At 41.5% G+C, this 18,660-nt stretch overlaps 1 protein-coding gene across 2 annotated transcripts; it reads left to right on the top strand.

The window, feature by feature from the left end:
• Positions 1–61: 61 nt before the first annotated feature.
• Positions 62–18,368, top strand: PGM3 (phosphoglucomutase 3). Of its 2 annotated transcripts, none has more exons than XM_081945722.1 (13): positions 62–201; positions 1,023–1,228; positions 2,462–2,646; positions 3,839–3,906; positions 5,388–5,521; positions 6,076–6,271; positions 8,353–8,510; positions 11,462–11,545; positions 13,537–13,635; positions 13,797–13,913; positions 15,526–15,648; positions 16,409–16,582; positions 18,220–18,368. In XM_081945722.1, the coding sequence occupies exons 2-13, from the start codon at positions 1,025–1,027 to the stop codon at positions 18,304–18,306; spliced, it is 1,629 nt and encodes a 542-aa protein (XP_081801848.1). In that variant the 5' UTR covers positions 62–201; positions 1,023–1,024; the 3' UTR covers positions 18,307–18,368. The 2 variants fall into 2 exon arrangements, with proteins under 2 accessions (XP_081801848.1, XP_081801849.1); XM_081945723.1 differs by lacking the exon at positions 62–201 and adding an exon at positions 240–319.
• Positions 18,369–18,660: the final 292 nt, after the last annotated feature.

Here is an 18,660-nt window from a genome sequence, read left to right as displayed (position 1 = left end):
AGCCGGAGGAGCGGCTGGGCCCTGGAATGGCGCCGGGGCCTCGATCGAATGTTGCAACACGCCTCGTTCTGTCCCCCGCACGCTCGGCCTTCTGATTGGTGCATTCTGGAAAGGCGAAAAGGAAACGTGTTCTGAGCCGATCCCGGAAGGGCGCTTCAGAGGTGGCCGCCGTTCTCTTTGCAAGGCTCCGGAGCTCTGCAGGTAATTTGGTTGCTCGGGTGGCTTTGATCGTGGGTAATTCCAAAAGATAGGGGAGGCTTTCTGCCCGCAGAGGCTCCATGCGCGTTAGAACCTTGTTTTTGCGTGTCATATGATATATGTGGGTATATGCATAATTGTGTATGTATGTATGTATGTATGTATATGTATGTATGTATGTATGTATGTATGTATGTATGTATGTATATGTATGTATTTAATCCGTCATGTTTATGTAGTGTATATTGGTGGCCCTTTGAGAGCTATACGCAACGAAATTTCCTTTTAATGTATGCTGATTTAATGTATGCACGTTCAAAGTGACAATAAAGTTATTCAAAGTCAAAAAAATAAAATAAATCCTTTGCCAATACATTACTTAGATAGAGCTTGGATTGTGGGAGGGTGTTGGCATTGAAATTGGTGTGGGCTACTGTAATTGAATCTCTAGGTTGCAGTTTTCTGGCTATCCAGAAAAAGATTGATATGGAAAGGGAAAGTAACTAATCCCCCAAGATCAGTTTCCGCCTTCTCCCAAGGTGCCCAAGCAGGGAGGTGGAACAGAACCGGATAATGAAGTTGCAACACTTTGTTCTGCGCTTTTAAAAGTCTTGTATTATAAGTACCCTTGGCGAATAATGATTCTGGTAAAATAAAAACCACACATTTTTAAGCGGCTTTTTAGAAAGCATAAGGAATAGATTCTACTGCCAATGAAATCCAGTTTTCTTTCCTAATAATTTATTTGGCACGGTTTTGTTTTACAGGATGTGCAGCTCTAATTTCTGGCAATAAATTACTGTCGTTTCTTGTGTACCCTGCAGAAATGGATGCCGAAGCAGTTACAAAATACTCAAAACTGCATGCTAAACCTCTGGGATTTTTCCTCCAATATGGAACGGCTGGATTCCGTTGCAAGGCAGGAAACCTCAACCATGTCATGTTTCGTATGGGACTGCTAGCTGTCCTGAGGTCAAAGAAGACCAAATCCACTATTGGCGTGATGGTTACAGCCTCTCATAACCCTGAAGTAAGAAACTGAACATTGCAGAGGAAGAGAGCAGCTTTTGTGTAGGAACTCAGGTTCTAAAATTATTTGGGCCTTGAAAACAATGTCTATTAACTGTTATATCTCTGTATAGTTTAAACTGGAAAATGCTTTTTAAAAAATTAGCATCATGTTAGTATACAGGTAATCCTCGACTTATGATTGGTTGTTTAACTGCCATTTGAAGTTACAAAAACCTCAGAAAATGGGATTGTGGCCCATAAAGCATCATTATAAAATGTCATGCCCCCCTAGTCACATGGCTGCATTTTAGGTATCAAACACAATTCAATCCTGAGTTACAAATATTCTGTCGGTGCATTTTGGGTTCTTGAGAGTTGATTAAAATTTACAGCTCGGTGTATCATGCTGAAAATCATCACGTGACTGCTATTTGTGACTTTTTTGCAATTTCTGGCAAAAAAACACCTCTTTGGGAGAATGAATTCACTTAGTGACTATGTGGTTCCCTTAACAAATGTATGATTTTGATTTACAACTGTTTTTAATGACCACTGTAAAAGCAGTAAAAAAATTGGGTCCAGTTATTTGGGGAGCCTCCGCTTAGGATCGCAACGACTTATAACTGAAATTCCAGTCCCTATTGTGATTGTAAGTGGAGAACTACCTGTAGTGTTACCTGTAAATTATGTGTTACATCTGATTGATTCATTGACGGGGTATAACTTGCACTTCCTGGAACTTTTTCATAATGCGCTCTGTCTACTTTGTTCAATTATTTACAGCACAAACATATGCATGTTTACTTTGAAATAAGTCTCACTAAGTTCAGTGGTGCTTTTTGCAATATAAGCAGGAATAGGAGTGCCACCTCTGACTTTTCAGTGAGATTAAATCATTTTACCTTTTTTGACATTCTTTTTGAAAAATGACTTACAATTTTTGGTATGATTGATTTACTATCATTTTTATTTATTTATTTATTTATTATAAAGGTGTTATATCAAAATGATTTTCCTTGGGCAATTTACAACATTCTATCTTTTAAAGGAGTGCAAAACTTTCAGGCATGACCTGTTTTAAAGTCAAAGCAGTCCATCGTGTTTTGAGCTTGAAGTATGCGTTTAGAGTTCCAAACACTTTGGATTTGAAACTTTACATACTTTTAATATATTTCTTTGCTTCAGAGAAACTATATATTTTTTCAAAACATGCCATCAACTTTGATAGTGAACATTTCCTGTCTTCCTCCAGGAAGACAATGGCGTGAAGCTGATTGATCCTTCTGGGGAAATGTTGGCCCCTACCTGGGAAGACCATGCTACATTCTTGGTGAATGCAGAGGAACCTCAATTACATTGTGTCCTGACTGAGATCTGCCAGAAGGAGGCGGTGAACCTTCAGAGCAAGGCCTTCGTTGTGATTGGTAGAGACACCCGGTAAGCCAGAAAGCCAACACATGTGTTGCAGTATATATAAAGGACAACATATATGTTCATCAGGCTGTTAATTGGGATCAAATGGATTCACCTGGAAAATTTGGCACTTGTGATCTTGGGGTGGGGGTGGGGGTGGCAGAAAGTGTTGGATGGCCATAGTTACTATGGTGCCTTTTCAGGCAGACTAAATACATCCATCTCCTTCAATTTTACTTCCACACCACAGTGTGGTGTAGATCTATAACAGCCTGCATTCATCCATGGCTTCCTGGTGGCTGCTTATACATCTATTTTGTGCTGGTTTTGTTTATAGAGAGAAGCTGAGAATGCGTACAGTTTAGTTCCTCAAAGGAAGCATTCCCAGAGGAAGGAGGACGTGGCTGTAGATGTTGGGCCCCACATTAAAGGGGAATCTTAAAAACAAGAAGAACTGGAGGGAAACTTGGGGAAAAGAAACTGAGGCAATATATTACCTGGTAGTTAAGATGGGTCTAGACAATTCAGTCAGTTGAAGATCTTTGGTTTCAACAACAACACAAGCTGGAAAAGCTGAGGTGGACTGGGGAGGATTTAGAAAGCTGAAGATTTATTAGTTTGCAGGCAACCTCAGGATAGATTGCTGATGAAATCCTGGGAAGACTACTGAAGATCTGAAGAGTGGAATCATGAGATGTGTATCTTGAAAAGCCTCCTCCTGCCTCCTGCCTCCTCCCCCATGGGACATGGTCTATGGCAGTGGTGGAATTCAAAAAAAATTGCTACCATTTCTGTGGGCATGACTGGGGTGTGTGGTGTGACTTGGTAGGTGTGGTTTGGTGGGTGTGGCAGGGGAAGGATACTGCAAAATCTCCATTCCTACCTCAATCTGGGGCTGGCCAGAGGTGGCATTTGCTGGTTTTCCGAACTACTCACACTTTCCGCTACCAGTTCTCCAGAACCTGTCAGAACCTGCTGGATTTTACCCCTTGCCTATGGTCCATAGGACATGGTCATCCCTCATGGGACATGGTCTACCTTTCATAGCCTCCTCCTGGCTCCTCCCCCATGGGACATGAGCCAGTTCCGCCCTTCCTCAGCTCCACTGCATTTTGCAGAAATAAATCTTTTACTTGGCTAGTATTTGTGTTTTAGCTTATATTTTGGTGTAGTATTTTTAACAAAGTGTTTGTTTGTTTCTATGTTCTGCGTGCAGGCCAAGCAGCAAGGAGCTTTCACAATCAGCCATTGATGGGGTATCTGTCCTTGGAGGTCAACATCAGGGTACGTTTGTTCTTTGATCCCCATTTGGTTACTTAGCCTCATGCTGAGATTTCTCCAATTTGGTTCATGTAGTTTCTTAAGGAAACTATTTGGGAAGTCCGGAACTTGGGGACAGAATTATGCTTTGTATGCAGGAGGTCTCTGACTCCGTCTTTGAAATCTCCAAATAAGAGTTGGAAAATTGAATTTATTTGAAACCCTGAAGAACCATTTGAACTTGTAATCGATAATATAGCAATAGCAATAGCACTTAGAGTTATACACCGCTCCATGGGGCTTTTACAGCCCTCTCTAAGTGGTTTAGAGTCAGCATATTGCCCCATCAATCTGGGTCCTCATTTTACCCACATCAGAAGGATGGAAGGCTGAGTCAACCTTGAGCCGGTGAGAGTCGAACTGCTGAACTGCAGTTAGCAGTCAGCTGAAGTAGCCTACAGTACTGTAGTCTAACCTGTGCCACCTTGGCTCTGTATAGGTCTCACTTAATCAGCAGCCAGGCTCAATGCAAGCCAGGAATGGAACTTCAAGCCCTGCAAATGTGTTAACTACAACTCCCAACATTCCTTAGAATTTATTTTTGGATGGGCTATTGGGAATTGTAGTTCCACAAAATCTGGATTATTACACAACCCTTTTCTAGCAAAGGGCTTTAGTTGTGCGTAGGTAAATGAGTAGACCTGGTGGTACAGTGGTTAGAATGCAGTATTGCAGGCTGACTCTGCCCACACAGCAGGAGTTTGACTTAGCCTTCCATCCTTTCAAGGTCAGTAAAATGAGGGCTCCCATGGTTGTGGGCAATATGCGGACATTGTAAACTGACCAGAGAGGGATATAAAGCACTGGGGGACAGTATATAAGGTGAAGCTTCCCCTCACACGTATGTGCTAGTCATTCCCAACTCTAGGGGGCGGTGCTCATCTCCGTTTCAAAGCCGAATAGCCAGTGCTGTCTAAAGATGTCTGTGATCATGTGGCCGGCATGACTAAATGCCGAAGGTGCACGGAACGCTGTTACCTTCCCATCAGAGATGGTTCCTATTTTTCTACTTGCATTTTTACCGTGCTTTCGAACTGATAGGTTGGCAGAAGCGGAGACAAGTAACGGGAGCTCACTCCGTTATGCGGCGCTAGGGATTTGAACCGCTGAACCTCCGATCTTTCTGATCAACAAGCTCATCATCTTAGCCACTGTGTCCCCTTTACAGCAGTGGTTCTCAACCTTTCCAATGCCGCGACACTTTAATACAGTTCCTCATGTTGTGGTGACCCCCAACCATAAAATTGGTGTCTCGGTTCCTAAGACCATCAAAAATATGTGTTTTCAGATGGTCTTAGGCGACCCCCGTGAAAGGGTCGTTCGACCCCCAAAAGGGTCCCGACCCACAGGTTGAGAACCACTGCTTTACAGTATATAATCTAAGTGCTATTGCTATGGGTAAATGAATGTTTGATTCTTCTCTCTCTCTCTCTCTCTCTTACTAGATTATGGCTTAGTAACAACCCCACAGTTACACTATATGGTCCGTTGTCACAACACCCATGGCAGCTATGGAACACCAACAGTGGAAGGCTATTATCAAAAGCTCTCCAAGGCTTTTCTGGAACTTACAATGCAGGTAAAAAGAATCATCTTCCCTAAAGAGAAGATCTGGTTTGGATTCTTAGGTGCATTTATTAAAAAATTATGAAAAAATTTTCTCCTTAGAAGAGAGTTCTTTTAAGACTAGCGATAACCCCAGCTAGGTATCAGCACTCTCAAAGCACAAGCTAATGGATCAAAATGGACTTTTATCCTATCAAAGAAGAACCTTCTTAAGGAAAGTTTGCTGTTCTTCACTCTACTTGTTTTTGAATATGTGTAAAATATTTTGGCTGAAGCAGATGTATAATCCTATGGGCCAAAATGAACCACCCTACACATTTTATTTATAGTACCCAATAACTACTGAAATTCATTTATGACATTTTTAATTTGCACTTCTTATTTTTGTAAAAGATGTACTTAGCTCTGATGAGTTATTTAATGAAAATAGTTCAGTGAAAATAAGTTGTAGCGGCAGGACAGACCCTGTAAAGTGAAAGTTGGGAGTTACAAATCTAATTCCCCCAAAACCTGCTGGGGTCCATCCACCCTTCTTTCCTGAGCTCCCTTTTGGTTTCTTTTCTGCAGGCTGCTTCCCAGACAGATGGCCACAGGGGACTGAAGATCGATTGTGCGAATGGCATAGGAGCCCTAAAACTCAAAGAAATGGAACCATACCTTTCAGAGAGCCTGGCAATAGACTTGGCCAACGATGGAAGGGAAGGGAAGCTCAACCACATGTGTGGGGCTGATTTTGTCAAAGTTCACCAGAAGCCTCCTGTAGGTAGGTCACTCGAAGACTACGCATGAATCATTGGTGGGATTCAGCCAGTTTGCACCTATTCGGGAGAACCGGTTGTTAACTTTCTAAGCAGTTCAGAGAACCAGTTGTTGGAAGAAATCTCATTTTGTTTTTTTCCACTTTACAGGACTAATCCTGTAAGGAAGGCAGGAAGGAAACATTTTGGCGTTGTTTCTAGTCTAATCTTTATTGCCCTGATTACAGAAACTGCTTCTCCAGTTAACCCTCATTACATTGTAACAGCTAAGGGGAAGCGCCCATCTACCTGATTGATGTTGAGTTGGCCATGCCCACCCAGCCACATGACCACTGAGCCACACCTACCCAGCTGGTCATTAGGACAGAGAACTGGTTGTTAAACTATTTGAATCCTGCCACTGGCATAAATATATCCCCAAAACTAAAGTCACTTCAAAGAGAGATGGATGGCAAATATATATATGAATGAATGAATGAATGAATGAATTGAATGAATGAATGAATGAATACCAACACTGGAAAGAAAAATTGTAACAGTTTGCAGGTATTCTGATGGAAAAAAAGGTATAAACATACAACTTGAAGGAAAGAAGGTTTGTAAGAAACTCAGAAAACAAGCCAATCTCATTATCCCCCAATGTGATTTTTCTCTACAATATATTTTTGCCCTAAGAGACAAAATGGATCAATCCCTAATTGTTTCCAGAATTTGGGCGGGACAAGCATTTACAGGCTTGGCAGATTCCTTTTGCTTTGGTCAGAAGCCTTTTCCAGAGAAAGTCAACTTGTCCTCCTTGCTAGATGCAAAGAGTTCGTTTCTTTGGCCAAGGAGATGCCAGAAAATGCCAGATGACGATGAATTTGCTCAATTGTAAATCCAGTAGTCCTTGGCTTAATGATTAACAAAGGTCCAGGATTACAGTGTTCTTTGGAAAGAGTGCTTTATGGCCTGTAAAGCACTTCCAACCATTGCAAAATATGGCACTACTATCTCCCTGGTCACATGATCATGATTTGGTTGCTCAGCAACCTGTTGGCAGGTATGACTGATCATCAAAGTGCCTGGTGATCATGTGATTGCTATTTGCAGTCTTCTCTATTGCCTTCCCCAGAAAGTCAATGGGGAAACTATCAGGAAACGCTGCAGACTGTTCCTGAAGAGGACTCCTCCTTGTTTCTGGGGGTGGCTGAAAAAGTTGCCTGCCAAAGGCAGTTGAATTGCTTTGGCAGGAGGCTGAAGTGGAGGTACAATAGCAATAACACTTAGGCTTATATACCACTTTGCAGTCCTCTCTAAGCAGTTCACAGAGTCAGCATATTGCCACTAATAATCTGGATCCTCATTTTACCAACCTCTGAAGGATGGAAGGCTGAGCCAACCTTGAGCCTGGTGAGATTCGAACTGCCTAATTGCAGTCAGCAGAAGTAGCCTGCGGTACTGCACTCTAACCACTGCGCCACCGCGGCTGAAATCCTGAAGATACTAGCTCCATTCATGCATCCTGCTGAAGAAGTTCCCATGCAAAGGAGCTGAACTCCTTCAGTAGGTAATTTGCACCCCTTTGTTAATGTTCTGACCCTTTGGTAGATTTGTGGTAGAAAGGGAAACTTAAAATTGTTATTTTGCACTGCAAAGAATATCTCTGCCTGACTATTTATACAACTCAAAGGAGACCAGTAAACATTTCTCTAAAGGTTGCCTGACTGCAACTCCACCTGTTTTCATTGGCCATACTGGGTAGGGCAGATGGATGCTGAACGTCATCTAAATATGTTGCCCATTCTTGATTTAATCTGGCAGTTTGTTTTGGAAGTATGTAAAAACCATAACCCAGTGGTCCTCAATGTTTTGGGCACCAGGTTCCAGGTCCTTGGAGAGTGGTTTTTCCATGGACCTGTACGGGCGTGGTTTTGCATTCTGCTTGCATCCCACAGTTGGGGCTTCGCTTGTTTGCAAGGCCTGGTTTCGGAAATGCCTTGGCCCGGTGCCGGTCCATGGACCAGGGGTTGAGGTCTCCTGCCATAGTCTTTACGCTTCAAATTCTTGCCAATGAACATTTCTGCATTGTTGTCTTGCTTGTTAGGATTACAAATGAATCCCTGGGAGAGGTGCTGCTCGTTGGATGGTGATGCTGACCGAATTGTTTACTACTATGTAGACACTGCTGGCCATTTCCATCTTCTGGATGGAGATAAAATAGCAACTCTAATCAGCACTTTTCTTAAAGAACTTCTGATGAAGGTAATTTATTTCCTTTGGTTAAAGCATTATCTCTTCTACTATGAGGAACAAATACCGTATTTTTCGGAGTATAAGACGCACCGGAGTATATGACGCACCAAGGTTTTGAAGAGGCATTTTTTTTAAAAAAAGTAGGTAGGTAGATGGATAGAGGGATAGAGAGGGAGAGAAAGAAAGAAAAATACAGTAGGTAGGTAGGTAGAGAGAGAGAGTAGGTAGGTAGGTAGGTAGATAAAGGGATATACCGTATATGTCTCTGTGTGTGTGTGTGTTTGTTTGTTTGTTATCAGCTGAGCCAGGGAAATAGGTATGTATTTGTAGGTATAGGTATGTATCTGGGCATACCAGGGGTTGTAACACAAATACATATATATATATATATATATATATATATATATATATGTGTGTGTGTGTGTGTGTGTGTGTGTGTGTGTGTGTGTGTGTATGTATGCATGCATACATACATACATACATACATGCATACGGTAGGTAGGTAGGTAGGTAGGTAGATAGGGAGAGTGTGTGGGTAGGTAGGGAGGGAGAGGGATAGAGAGAGAGAAATAGAAAGATATATATAGAGATAAATACAGTAGATAGGTAGGGAGAGAGAGAGTAGGTAGGTAGGGAGAGGGATATATATAGAGAGAAATACAGTAGGTAGGTAGGGAGAGAGAGTAGGTAGGTAGGTAGATAGGTAGAGGGATAGAGAGAGAGAAATACAGTAGATATGTAGGGAGAGAGAGTAGGTAGGTAGGTAGAGGGATAGAAGGAAAGAGAGAAATACAGTAGGTAGGTAGGGAGAGAGAGTAGGTAGGTAGGTAGAGGGATAGAGAGAGAGAGAAATACAGTAGGTAGGGAGAGAGAGTGTGTGTAGGGAGGGAGGGAGGGAGAGGGATAGAGAGAGAGAAATAGAGAGAGAAATACAGTAGATAGGGAGAGAGAGAGAGAGTAGGTAGGTAGATAGATAGAGGGATAGAGGGAGAGAGAGAAATAAAGTAGGTAGGTAGGTAGGGAGAGAGTGTGTGTGTGCAGGTAGGTAGGTAGAGAGATAGAGAGAGAGAGAAATACAGTAGGTAGGTAGGGAGAGAGAGAGAGTAGGTAGGTAGGTAGATGTTTCCAGGTGTATTTATCCATGAGCTGGAGAAGGAAATTGCTGACAAACCTTAAGACTTTGTTTCTGCTGGCACAGCACTTGATCAATTTAATTCTCATCGGTTAAAGAGCTTTCCAAAAGGGAAAAAAAAAAGTTTTTGCACTCTGCAAACCTCTGAAAAATGGCCCGTTTTTCGCAAAAATGGGCCCATTTTCTTTCAAATAAAAGGCATGAATAGCCTTGGGGGGCTTGCAGAGTGCTCTGGGGGGAGGGAGGGCGGGCAAAAAGAGCAAAAAATGTTTTTTGTCGAAAAAACTGCATGCATAGCTTTATAGAGGCTTATAGAGTGCTGGGGGGGGGGCTTCTTTGCTCATTTCTGCCCTCCCCAGCCCCCAGGAACTCTCTGAAAGCCTCCATAAGGCTATGCACAGCCATTTTGGTGAAGGGGCGGGGCTTCGGGAGGCAAAGAATGCTGTATTCGATGTATAAGACGCACCCAGATTTTCAGCCTCTTTTTTGAGGAAAAAAGGTGCGTCTTATACTCTGAAAAATACGGTAGATCTTTCCTGGTACACAGTGAACATTTGCATATTTGAAATATTTTCTATGTTGAAAGAGGATGCAAATGAAATGCCATTGTAAAATATTCTTCTTTCTTTTTCCTAAACATAGCTGTAGAGTAGTTAACGATCATATTAACTGTATAGTAATTAACAATTTGTACAGTCGCCTATTTTTTTTAAAGAGATGAGAGAATTCCTTTTGAGAAAAATACAGTAGATTATTGAGAATTCCTTTTTAAGAAAAATGCAGTAAATTATTTTCCCCCAAAATATAATGCTTCTGTTTGGATGGGAGGTGGGAGCTGTGTTGTGTTTTGCAAAAAGCAACAATTGGATGCTTCTTAGGTTTCAATGAAAATTAAGCACAGCAGAATTATTGATGGGGGTCAGGTAAGCCATTTCCTCACCTGATTCAAAACAGATTTATAAATTGTAGTAAACCAAAACCAAAACCAATCTACATTATACGTATAAATCCAGACTGGTTTATTCACAGGCAACTTGCAGTAAAACCTTAATTTTACAGACCCTCATTCAGGGGAAATTGGATGGAGCAGACTAAACTTTAGCTTGGGCTTCATTCCCAAATAATAGTCAAACATTTTCTGAAGTTGATATAATCGATACCATTAGTATTCATCATCATCATCATCATTATCATCATTGTTTAATGACCCCATAATCCTTTGTGGGGCGGAGTCTGGGCAACTGAATGGAGCTGAATGATTACTGACCGGATGCCCTTCCTGTCGCCAATGTTGAGTTACATTCAGCAAATATATTATCATCATGCTCAGAGAGAAATATCTGCCTCTACCTAGGATCGAACTTACAGTCTCCTGATTGTGAGGCGAGACCTCCCCCTCTAGGCCATCTCATCACTCAATCAATACCACTAGTATTAATGGTATTAAATTATATAATAACAGGTGGTTGGCTTTCATGACACACTTCCTCTCCAGATGGCCTTGTTAACTCATAGTTTTATGATACAATCAAAAAATGTTAATTGTAAAGAAGAATCTAATGTATGCCCTGAAACCTAGCTTGTACTATTAATAAATGATGGAATATTTCTTTGTATAATCTTGATGTCAAAAGTAGGTTTGGTTAATGGTTAACATGTTTTTCCACCCAAAACGAGAAGGGCAGTGCTTTTGATCTTCAAGATCAGTAGAGAATGCATTTCCAATCTCTTTGTAAACTTAAGTTCTTAAACTTCAAAGGAAAAGATCCATGCAGTTCTCGTGAAGTTGAGTCTTGTTTGTGGAATGTTCCTTTCTCTGCTTCTTCAGGCTGGACAAACCTTATCTTTTGCAGTAATACAAACAGCGTATGCCAATGGGAGCTCTACCGGTTATCTGGAACAAACCATGAAGGTATGAAGTTGACTTCTTCCAGTCTTAAACAAGCAAACAAAATTAACCATGGCTAAAACACCAACATGGGGTACGGTGAGGGTGGGGAGGTTACTAATTCCAACATATTTTTGGGTAATGCTTGCCTAGAGAGAAACTAGAAGAGTTTCCTCCAACAAGGTACCTTCCAGATGTGCTGGAATTGCAGCTTTACTCTTAGAACCCTAAGGTTGGCAGCGATGCTTTGCTACACATCTGAAAGACAGCAGGCGAGAGAAAACGGGGGTGCTTTAATAACAAAAGAGAAATAAAACATTGGTATTGTTGTTTTTCCTATGTATTCCAAGCACTGAATTTCATGAGTAACACTTTTGTAAAAAAAAAAAAAAAAATCAACCCTGTGTATAATGTATTTTAAACTGATCCTTATGTGTGCTGCTTTCTGATAATTTGGAGTTTTATGGCAAAGTATGAAAAGTTCTAGGAAAAAATCCCAAAAGTTGCTTCCATTTTTACTCATACGGACTACCCGAGAGTTCGGAACAAAAGCAAGGCTTGTTCCTTGATGAGAAGGCAGCACAATTAAGAATGCCATCTCTTGGTCATAATTACTTACCAGAAAATCAATTCCATTTGGTTTTATCTGGTTATTTAACTAATAATCATCCCCCTCTCTTTTTGCTGGCTATCTTTCTAAAGTTCTCTGGCTGCATTCATAAAACACACTTAACCTGGTTATGCCAATAACCATTAACTAGCCAAATGGTTTGGATTTCTACAGAGGTCTATCCACCTGCAAACCTAATCAACGTGAGCATTAGGCATGCTTTCCCTATTGTACATTTCTGCTAGTTCTTTATCTGCCCCAATTCAATCTGGCAGACTGGACATGCTGCAGATCCCCTCTGCCAAAAAGTGCCGGTGGGCCTTTTCTGCAGTAGCCCTTGCTCAATGGAAAATCCTCCCCTCGGAGATTAGAATGGTCCTAATCCTGCAGAATCCAATCTGGGTTGGGCACCGGGCCAGAGGTTTAGTCTTCTGAACTTTCAGACTCATGCTGGAGTCCATTCTCAGGGAATTTTTCCTTTACCAATGACAGTGCTCTAACACACTCCGCTAGAGATAGGTTCCCTTGAGTATGGGCTCCAGCACGAGTCCGAAAGCTTGGAAGACTAAACTTCTGGTCCAGGGTTGAAATCTACTTACCTTCGCTACCGGTTCGCAAATGTGAGCGTGCATATGCAGAGCATCAGAAACGGACATGATGACGTCCGTGCGGGTGGGCGGAGCCTGCTACCGAGCCCGCCTGCAAAGGTAAGTAGAACAGGTGTGTGGGAGGGGGGGGAAATGCACTGTGCCACATGATTTAGATTAGCTAGAAAGCAGGCTTTCCTATATTTCCTATATTTAGCTAATAAAAAATATAAATTCCTATATTTAGCTAATATAAATTGTGCGTCATAGCTGATCGTCGGAAATACCAGTTCGCTTGAACTGGTAGCATTTTTTTACTACTTGTTCGGGTGAACTGGTAGCTTTTTTTACTACCGGTTCGGGTGAACTGGTCTGAACCGGTAGCATTTCACCCCTGCTCTGGTCTCGGTGACCAACCCTTATTGGATCCTGCAACATTATCCTGGGACACATATATTTGCCTTCATTCAGTCCTAATCCTGTTAACTTTTCCTAAAGTTTTAAAAACTTGGCTGTGTTCCTGACCTTGGGACCCTGAATGTGTTAAAGGGCGGACTTCTTGATTTTACTGACAACAATTTAACTATCTTGGATGCTGTGTATATTTCTTTTGGAGATTTTTATTATTATTAAAAAAAGTTTCATAGTTTAATGAAAGTGTCACTGGCGTAATGCGCTTCTTGCCATCTGTCAGGCATTGCTCTTCTGAGCCTTCTCCCCTTAAGGGATTGCTCTCTTTCCGTGCTCCAACTTTTCAAAGATTATGTTGTTTGTAATACAGAATTATGCACCCATCACACTGTGTCTTTCTTTCTTAGGTGCCTGTTCACTGTGCCAAAACGGGAGTGAAACATTTGCATCACAAGGCCCAGGAATTTGATATTGGGATTTATTTTGAAGCAAACGGTCATGGCACAGTAAGTATGTATTCGTTGACCCAAAGGAGTCTAGAGCCATTCATCAGAGTTTAAATTTTAACCAATGAAGCATCTCTTTCTGAGCATAAGGCATGTGTGTGTGAGAGAGAATTTTGATTGTGTTTCTCTTCCATTTTTCCCCTCCGTGTTTTTCTTTCAAGGTATTGTTTAGTAAAGCTGCAGAGGATAAGATAAGATTCCAGGCAAAAGAAGAAAAAGATATCCAAAAAAGAGACGCTGCAAAGATGCTTGAAAACACAATTGATCTGATAAATCAGGTAGGAATGTTGGTCCATGACTAACTACAGAAGCTTGTCTATAGTTGTCTTGAAGTCAAATTTGGCTCCTAATTGCGCACCAGCATCTATTCATAGAGTTTAAATAGAGGTAAAAATAGAGAAGTGATTTCCTATTGTCCTCTTCCCAGATGTTAAATTTGTTTCCCAAATTAGTCTTCCTTGTCTTCTCAGATATGCACCAAGGAAAGATCCTGCTTAGCTTTCTCAATCAGCAAAGCTAGCTTGGCACTACTACCAGTTTAAAGCTGTTCCAAGTATTTTCTCTTGAAAAGAGCCCAGTGGGTGTATTTGGAAGAAAATTAACAATCTAGGTTCCATCTGAGTTACGAATGGTTATACTTCCTTTTTTATTCTAAATCAGTTAAAATTCTCAAAAGTGTGCCATCTCCTGTCGTCCAATAGGGAGTCACCATTTAGATGTTTAATTTTAAACAAGCACAAAACCTGCCCTTGTTCTTATGCCCCTGTATGTCCATCCTTAGTTGGGATGCCTTATATAAGTGCAGACTTAATTTTTGAAATTCTTAGTGTTCCCTATGCAATTGAAGATTGTTATTGGGAGAATCTGCAAGGCTTTTGCTGTGCTTCAGAACTTTGTAAGGGTAAGGGAAATGACTCCAAGAAGCCATTGTGGAGAGAATGATAGGATCCATTTTTTAAAACAGGGTAAGGTCCCATAGGTTCTTTTCCCCCTAAGCAGTAAGTGTTGGAAATTAACTGTAATAGCTTCGTAGCCATTTTTCAGTATTGGTGTGATTTGAATCAGTTAACTGACTTAAACCATATTCTGTTCCATCGATTAAAAGGGTGACGATATTTTCAAAAGTTGGTTTCAAATTCAGCAGAGTTTTGAAGCAGAAGTGGGAGAAACAATATGGGAGCTTGGTTACACTTTGGTGATCAAGAAAAGCCAGCATCTAAAATACCTTTATATAGATTTTAGACTCAGAAGCATTTACCGCAGATTAGGTTCCTTCAAACAAAAACTTTTTATGAACAATAAGCAAAGCAGGCATCCATAATCAATTAAAAAAAACAACAAATAGGAGAAAGAACAACTCTCATCTATAGTATAATTGAGCCTCGTTGGTGTAGTGGTTAGAATGCAGTACTGCAGGCTACTTCTACTGCCTGCCAGCTGCCTGCAATTTGGAAGTTCGAATCTCACCAGGTTCAAGGTTGACTCATCCTTCCATCCTTCCGAGGTTGGTAAAATGAGGACCCAGATTGTTGGGGGAAATAGGCTGACTCTGTAAACTGCTTAGAGAGGCCTGCAAAGCACTGTGAAGTGGTATATGTCTAAGTGCTATTGCTATTGCTATTTTGATCTAAGGAATAAATTATGTAGCGGCAAAAGCTTCTTACAAGCATTATTACCATAATCTGAGTCAGTTTTAATACAAGTTTAACTCATATTCAAAGCAAAATCCTGTAATTAGTCCTAGGAAAACAGTGAGATTTGACAGTAAGATAGAATCAATAATGTTTTACAAAATACCTTGTATGAGATATTTTCAGTTATACTATCCAAGTGTGGAAGAGATTGATTTTTCCCATCTGTTTTTCTTTCCTTTTTTTTCTTTTGCACTAGACAGTTGGTGATAGTCTCTCCGACATGCTTGTGATCGAAGCCATCTTGATGTTGAAGAACCTCACAATTGCACAGTGGGATGCTCTGTACACAGATCTCCCAAACCGACAGCTCAAAGTGAAGGTTAGTTGGGAACCAGAATTAAATGGATTGTTAAAATTAAATGGACTGTTAAAAAAAAAAGTAAACTTTTTTTCCCCTGGGTAGATGTGATCCAGAGATGGGAAGACCAGAGAGGGGGGGAAATCAGTGATGTCATTTGTGGCTGCAGGGGGGAGGGAAATCAAGGCCATGCTATATTGATGAGGTTGATAAGTTGAACTAATAAGTCCTCTGAATACCTTACTCATCTCAGCAGTCTAGTCGATGGTGTGAAGAACAAAAAGAAATGGCAAAGGCTACTGTGGGATTGTCACCTGGAAACACTTGAATAATGAGTACCTTTAAATGAAAAGTCTTGCAAACCAATCTTAATACATTTTGTTTATACCTTTGGAGTTAGCAACATAGAATCTCTGATTAAAAGGTCATAGCACTCCTCAGATCAATAGCAATAGCAATAGCACTTATATACTGCTTCACAGTGCTTTTACAGCCCTCTCTAAGCAGTTTACAGAGTCAGCCTGTAGCCCTCAATAATCAGAGTCCCCATTTTACCCACCTCAGAAGGATGGAAGGCTGAGTCAACATTGAGCCTGGCGAGATTCGAACTGCCAAATTGCAGCTGGCAGTCAGCAGAAGTAGCCTGCAGTACTGCATACTAACCACTGCGCCACCGTGGCTCATTTTAGTTCTTTCCTGGTTTCTCCTCATTGGTGAATTGATACACAGTTGGAATTTTGGCAGGTCAGATGATGTTACTTGTTTTTACTTTGACTTGCAGGTTGCTGATAGGCGGGTCATCAGCACGACAGATGCTGAAAGACGAGCAATTGCACCTCCAGGGCTGCAAGAAAAAATTGACCATCTGACTCAGAAGTTTAAATTGGCTCGGGCATTTGTTCGTCCATCTGGAACAGAAGACATAGTCAGAGTCTATGCCGAAGCTGACTCCCAGGTCAGAATGGACATGATTCATTTAGAGCATGATGTCCAACCTTGGCAGCTTAAAATACTTGCAGACTTCAACTCCCAGAATTCCCCAGCCAGCCATGATTTAGCGTCTTTGTGGAGTAAATTGGGATGAATTTCTATAGCATGCAGGGAAGTCCTTTTCTGTCAGTAACATTTTCAAACTAGGTGAATTGATATAATCTATAGCTGGGATGGCGAACCAATGCGAGGCGTTGCCCTGTCAGCTGGCCAGCACGCATGCGCACGCTGGCCAGCAGAGTTCGGCCTTTTAAAAAGCCATTTTACGCCCTCCCCAGTCTCCAGAGGCTTTATAGGAACCTGGGGAGGGCGAAAAGAGCCTTCCCCGGCCCCACTCAGATGCCCTCCGGAGGCTTCAGGAGCTTCCCTGAAGCCTCCGGAGCGCAAAAACCCCGGCCTTATGGGCAAACCGGAGGTTCAGGAACGGACTTCCGGTTTGCTCGTAGGGTCGGTTTAAGCCTTCTGGAGCCTTCCGGAACTTTCAGGAGGCTTCCCTGAAGCCTCCGAAGGACTAAAAACAACCCTATGAGCAAATTGGAAGTCACTTCTGGTTTGCTCGTAGGGCTGGTCTAAGTCCTCTGGAGGCTTCAGGGACCTTCTGGTTTGCTCATACGGTCATTTTTAGTCGTCCGGAGGCTTCAAGGAAGCCTCCTGAAGGTTCTGAAGCCTCTGGAGGGCCTCCGGGAGGGGGGAGGGGAGGCTGTTTTCATCTTCCCCAGGCTCCTATAAAGCCTCTAGAGCCTGGGGAGGGCGAAAAAAGCATGCAAAAAATGAGGGGGAGCGTCTCTTAAGCTTGCATGCACACTGGGGTGGTGGTGTCGCGCGTTGCATTATGCCCCCCCCCTGCGCTCCCCCCCTTATGGCACGCGAGCCAAAAAAGGTTCGCCACCGCTGATCTATAGGTGTGCAAGCAACAGTACAGTCCTCTTAGTTTTACCATGCTCCTTCCCATTTCTTCTTGAGTTTATTGGGGAAAAGAGAAATGAAGACGGTTTTATTGCTTGCTCAAAACTCTTGTTTTCCTTTCCTTGGTTTTCTGAAATATTTTTGGGCTAGGAAAGATCTGTTATGTTTCTAGCAGCTTTTTGATGGAAAAATTGGGAGCCCGGATAGAAATGAGATAATAATCTGTCAAGTTAAACAATTTCAGAAAACTGAAATGGAGCATAATACGGACATTTCTAAAAAGAAACCTGTCTTTATTCATACTTCCATCTACTTTTTTGAAGGATATCTTCCTATTTAAGTAGATTTTGTAAAAAAAAAAATACAAACATGAAATAAAAACAGATGGGGGAACAGGGTCTGTACGCCTCTTTTCAAAGCTTCATGTTTGAGTTAAAAGATCCTTCTTTGAAATCTGCTCCTCATAGTGTGATGTCTCCCAGTATTATGGGTTATTTAGATTTTTTTTCACTGCAGCACAAACTTAAAATTGACTCCAAGTCCTTAATAGTGATGAGCTGTGAGAGACTGTGCCATATGTGGTTTCTGAACTAGGGAGCAAAACAGATTCTTTCAGAAAAAATCTGAATGACATCTAAAAGTTCCTTTAGCTAAGATTATTTTATATTGACTTTAGTCTCATATTTTTCTCTTTAGGAGAATGCAGATAAACTTGCCCATGAAGTCTGCTTGGCTGTCTACCATTTAGCTGGCGGATTCGGGGACCCACCCAAGGCTGTTTGATGAAGTGTCATACTTGGATCTGAATCATGAAATTTGTCATATAAAACCTTTACTAGCCGAGACATACTCAACATTTATTAATGAAAAAAAAATACTAGGAATTTTCTGCTTCCTGTCCTTGGAAATTTCAACTTCAAAATGCTTTTTCAGAAAATTGCAATCATGACAATCCTAGAGTTGGATTGCAAGTTCCTATAATCTCTAGGCAAAATGTGGACCAACTGGCTGGGAATGACAGGTCTTTCAGTTTCAGCTGGAAAAACACCTGCTGGAGTAAATGTAACATATTAAGAGCAGACTTCAATTCCCACCATCTGCAACACCAGAAAGGAAAGTTATAGCAAAGAAACTTAT

This window comes from Natrix helvetica, assembly GCF_964273705.1.
Source record: "Natrix helvetica genome assembly, chromosome: 2".
Classification (NCBI taxonomy): domain Eukaryota; kingdom Metazoa; phylum Chordata; class Lepidosauria; order Squamata; family Natricidae; genus Natrix; species Natrix helvetica.
Note: the sequence above shows the minus strand (reverse complement) of the source record. Positions and strands in the feature narration are given on the sequence as shown.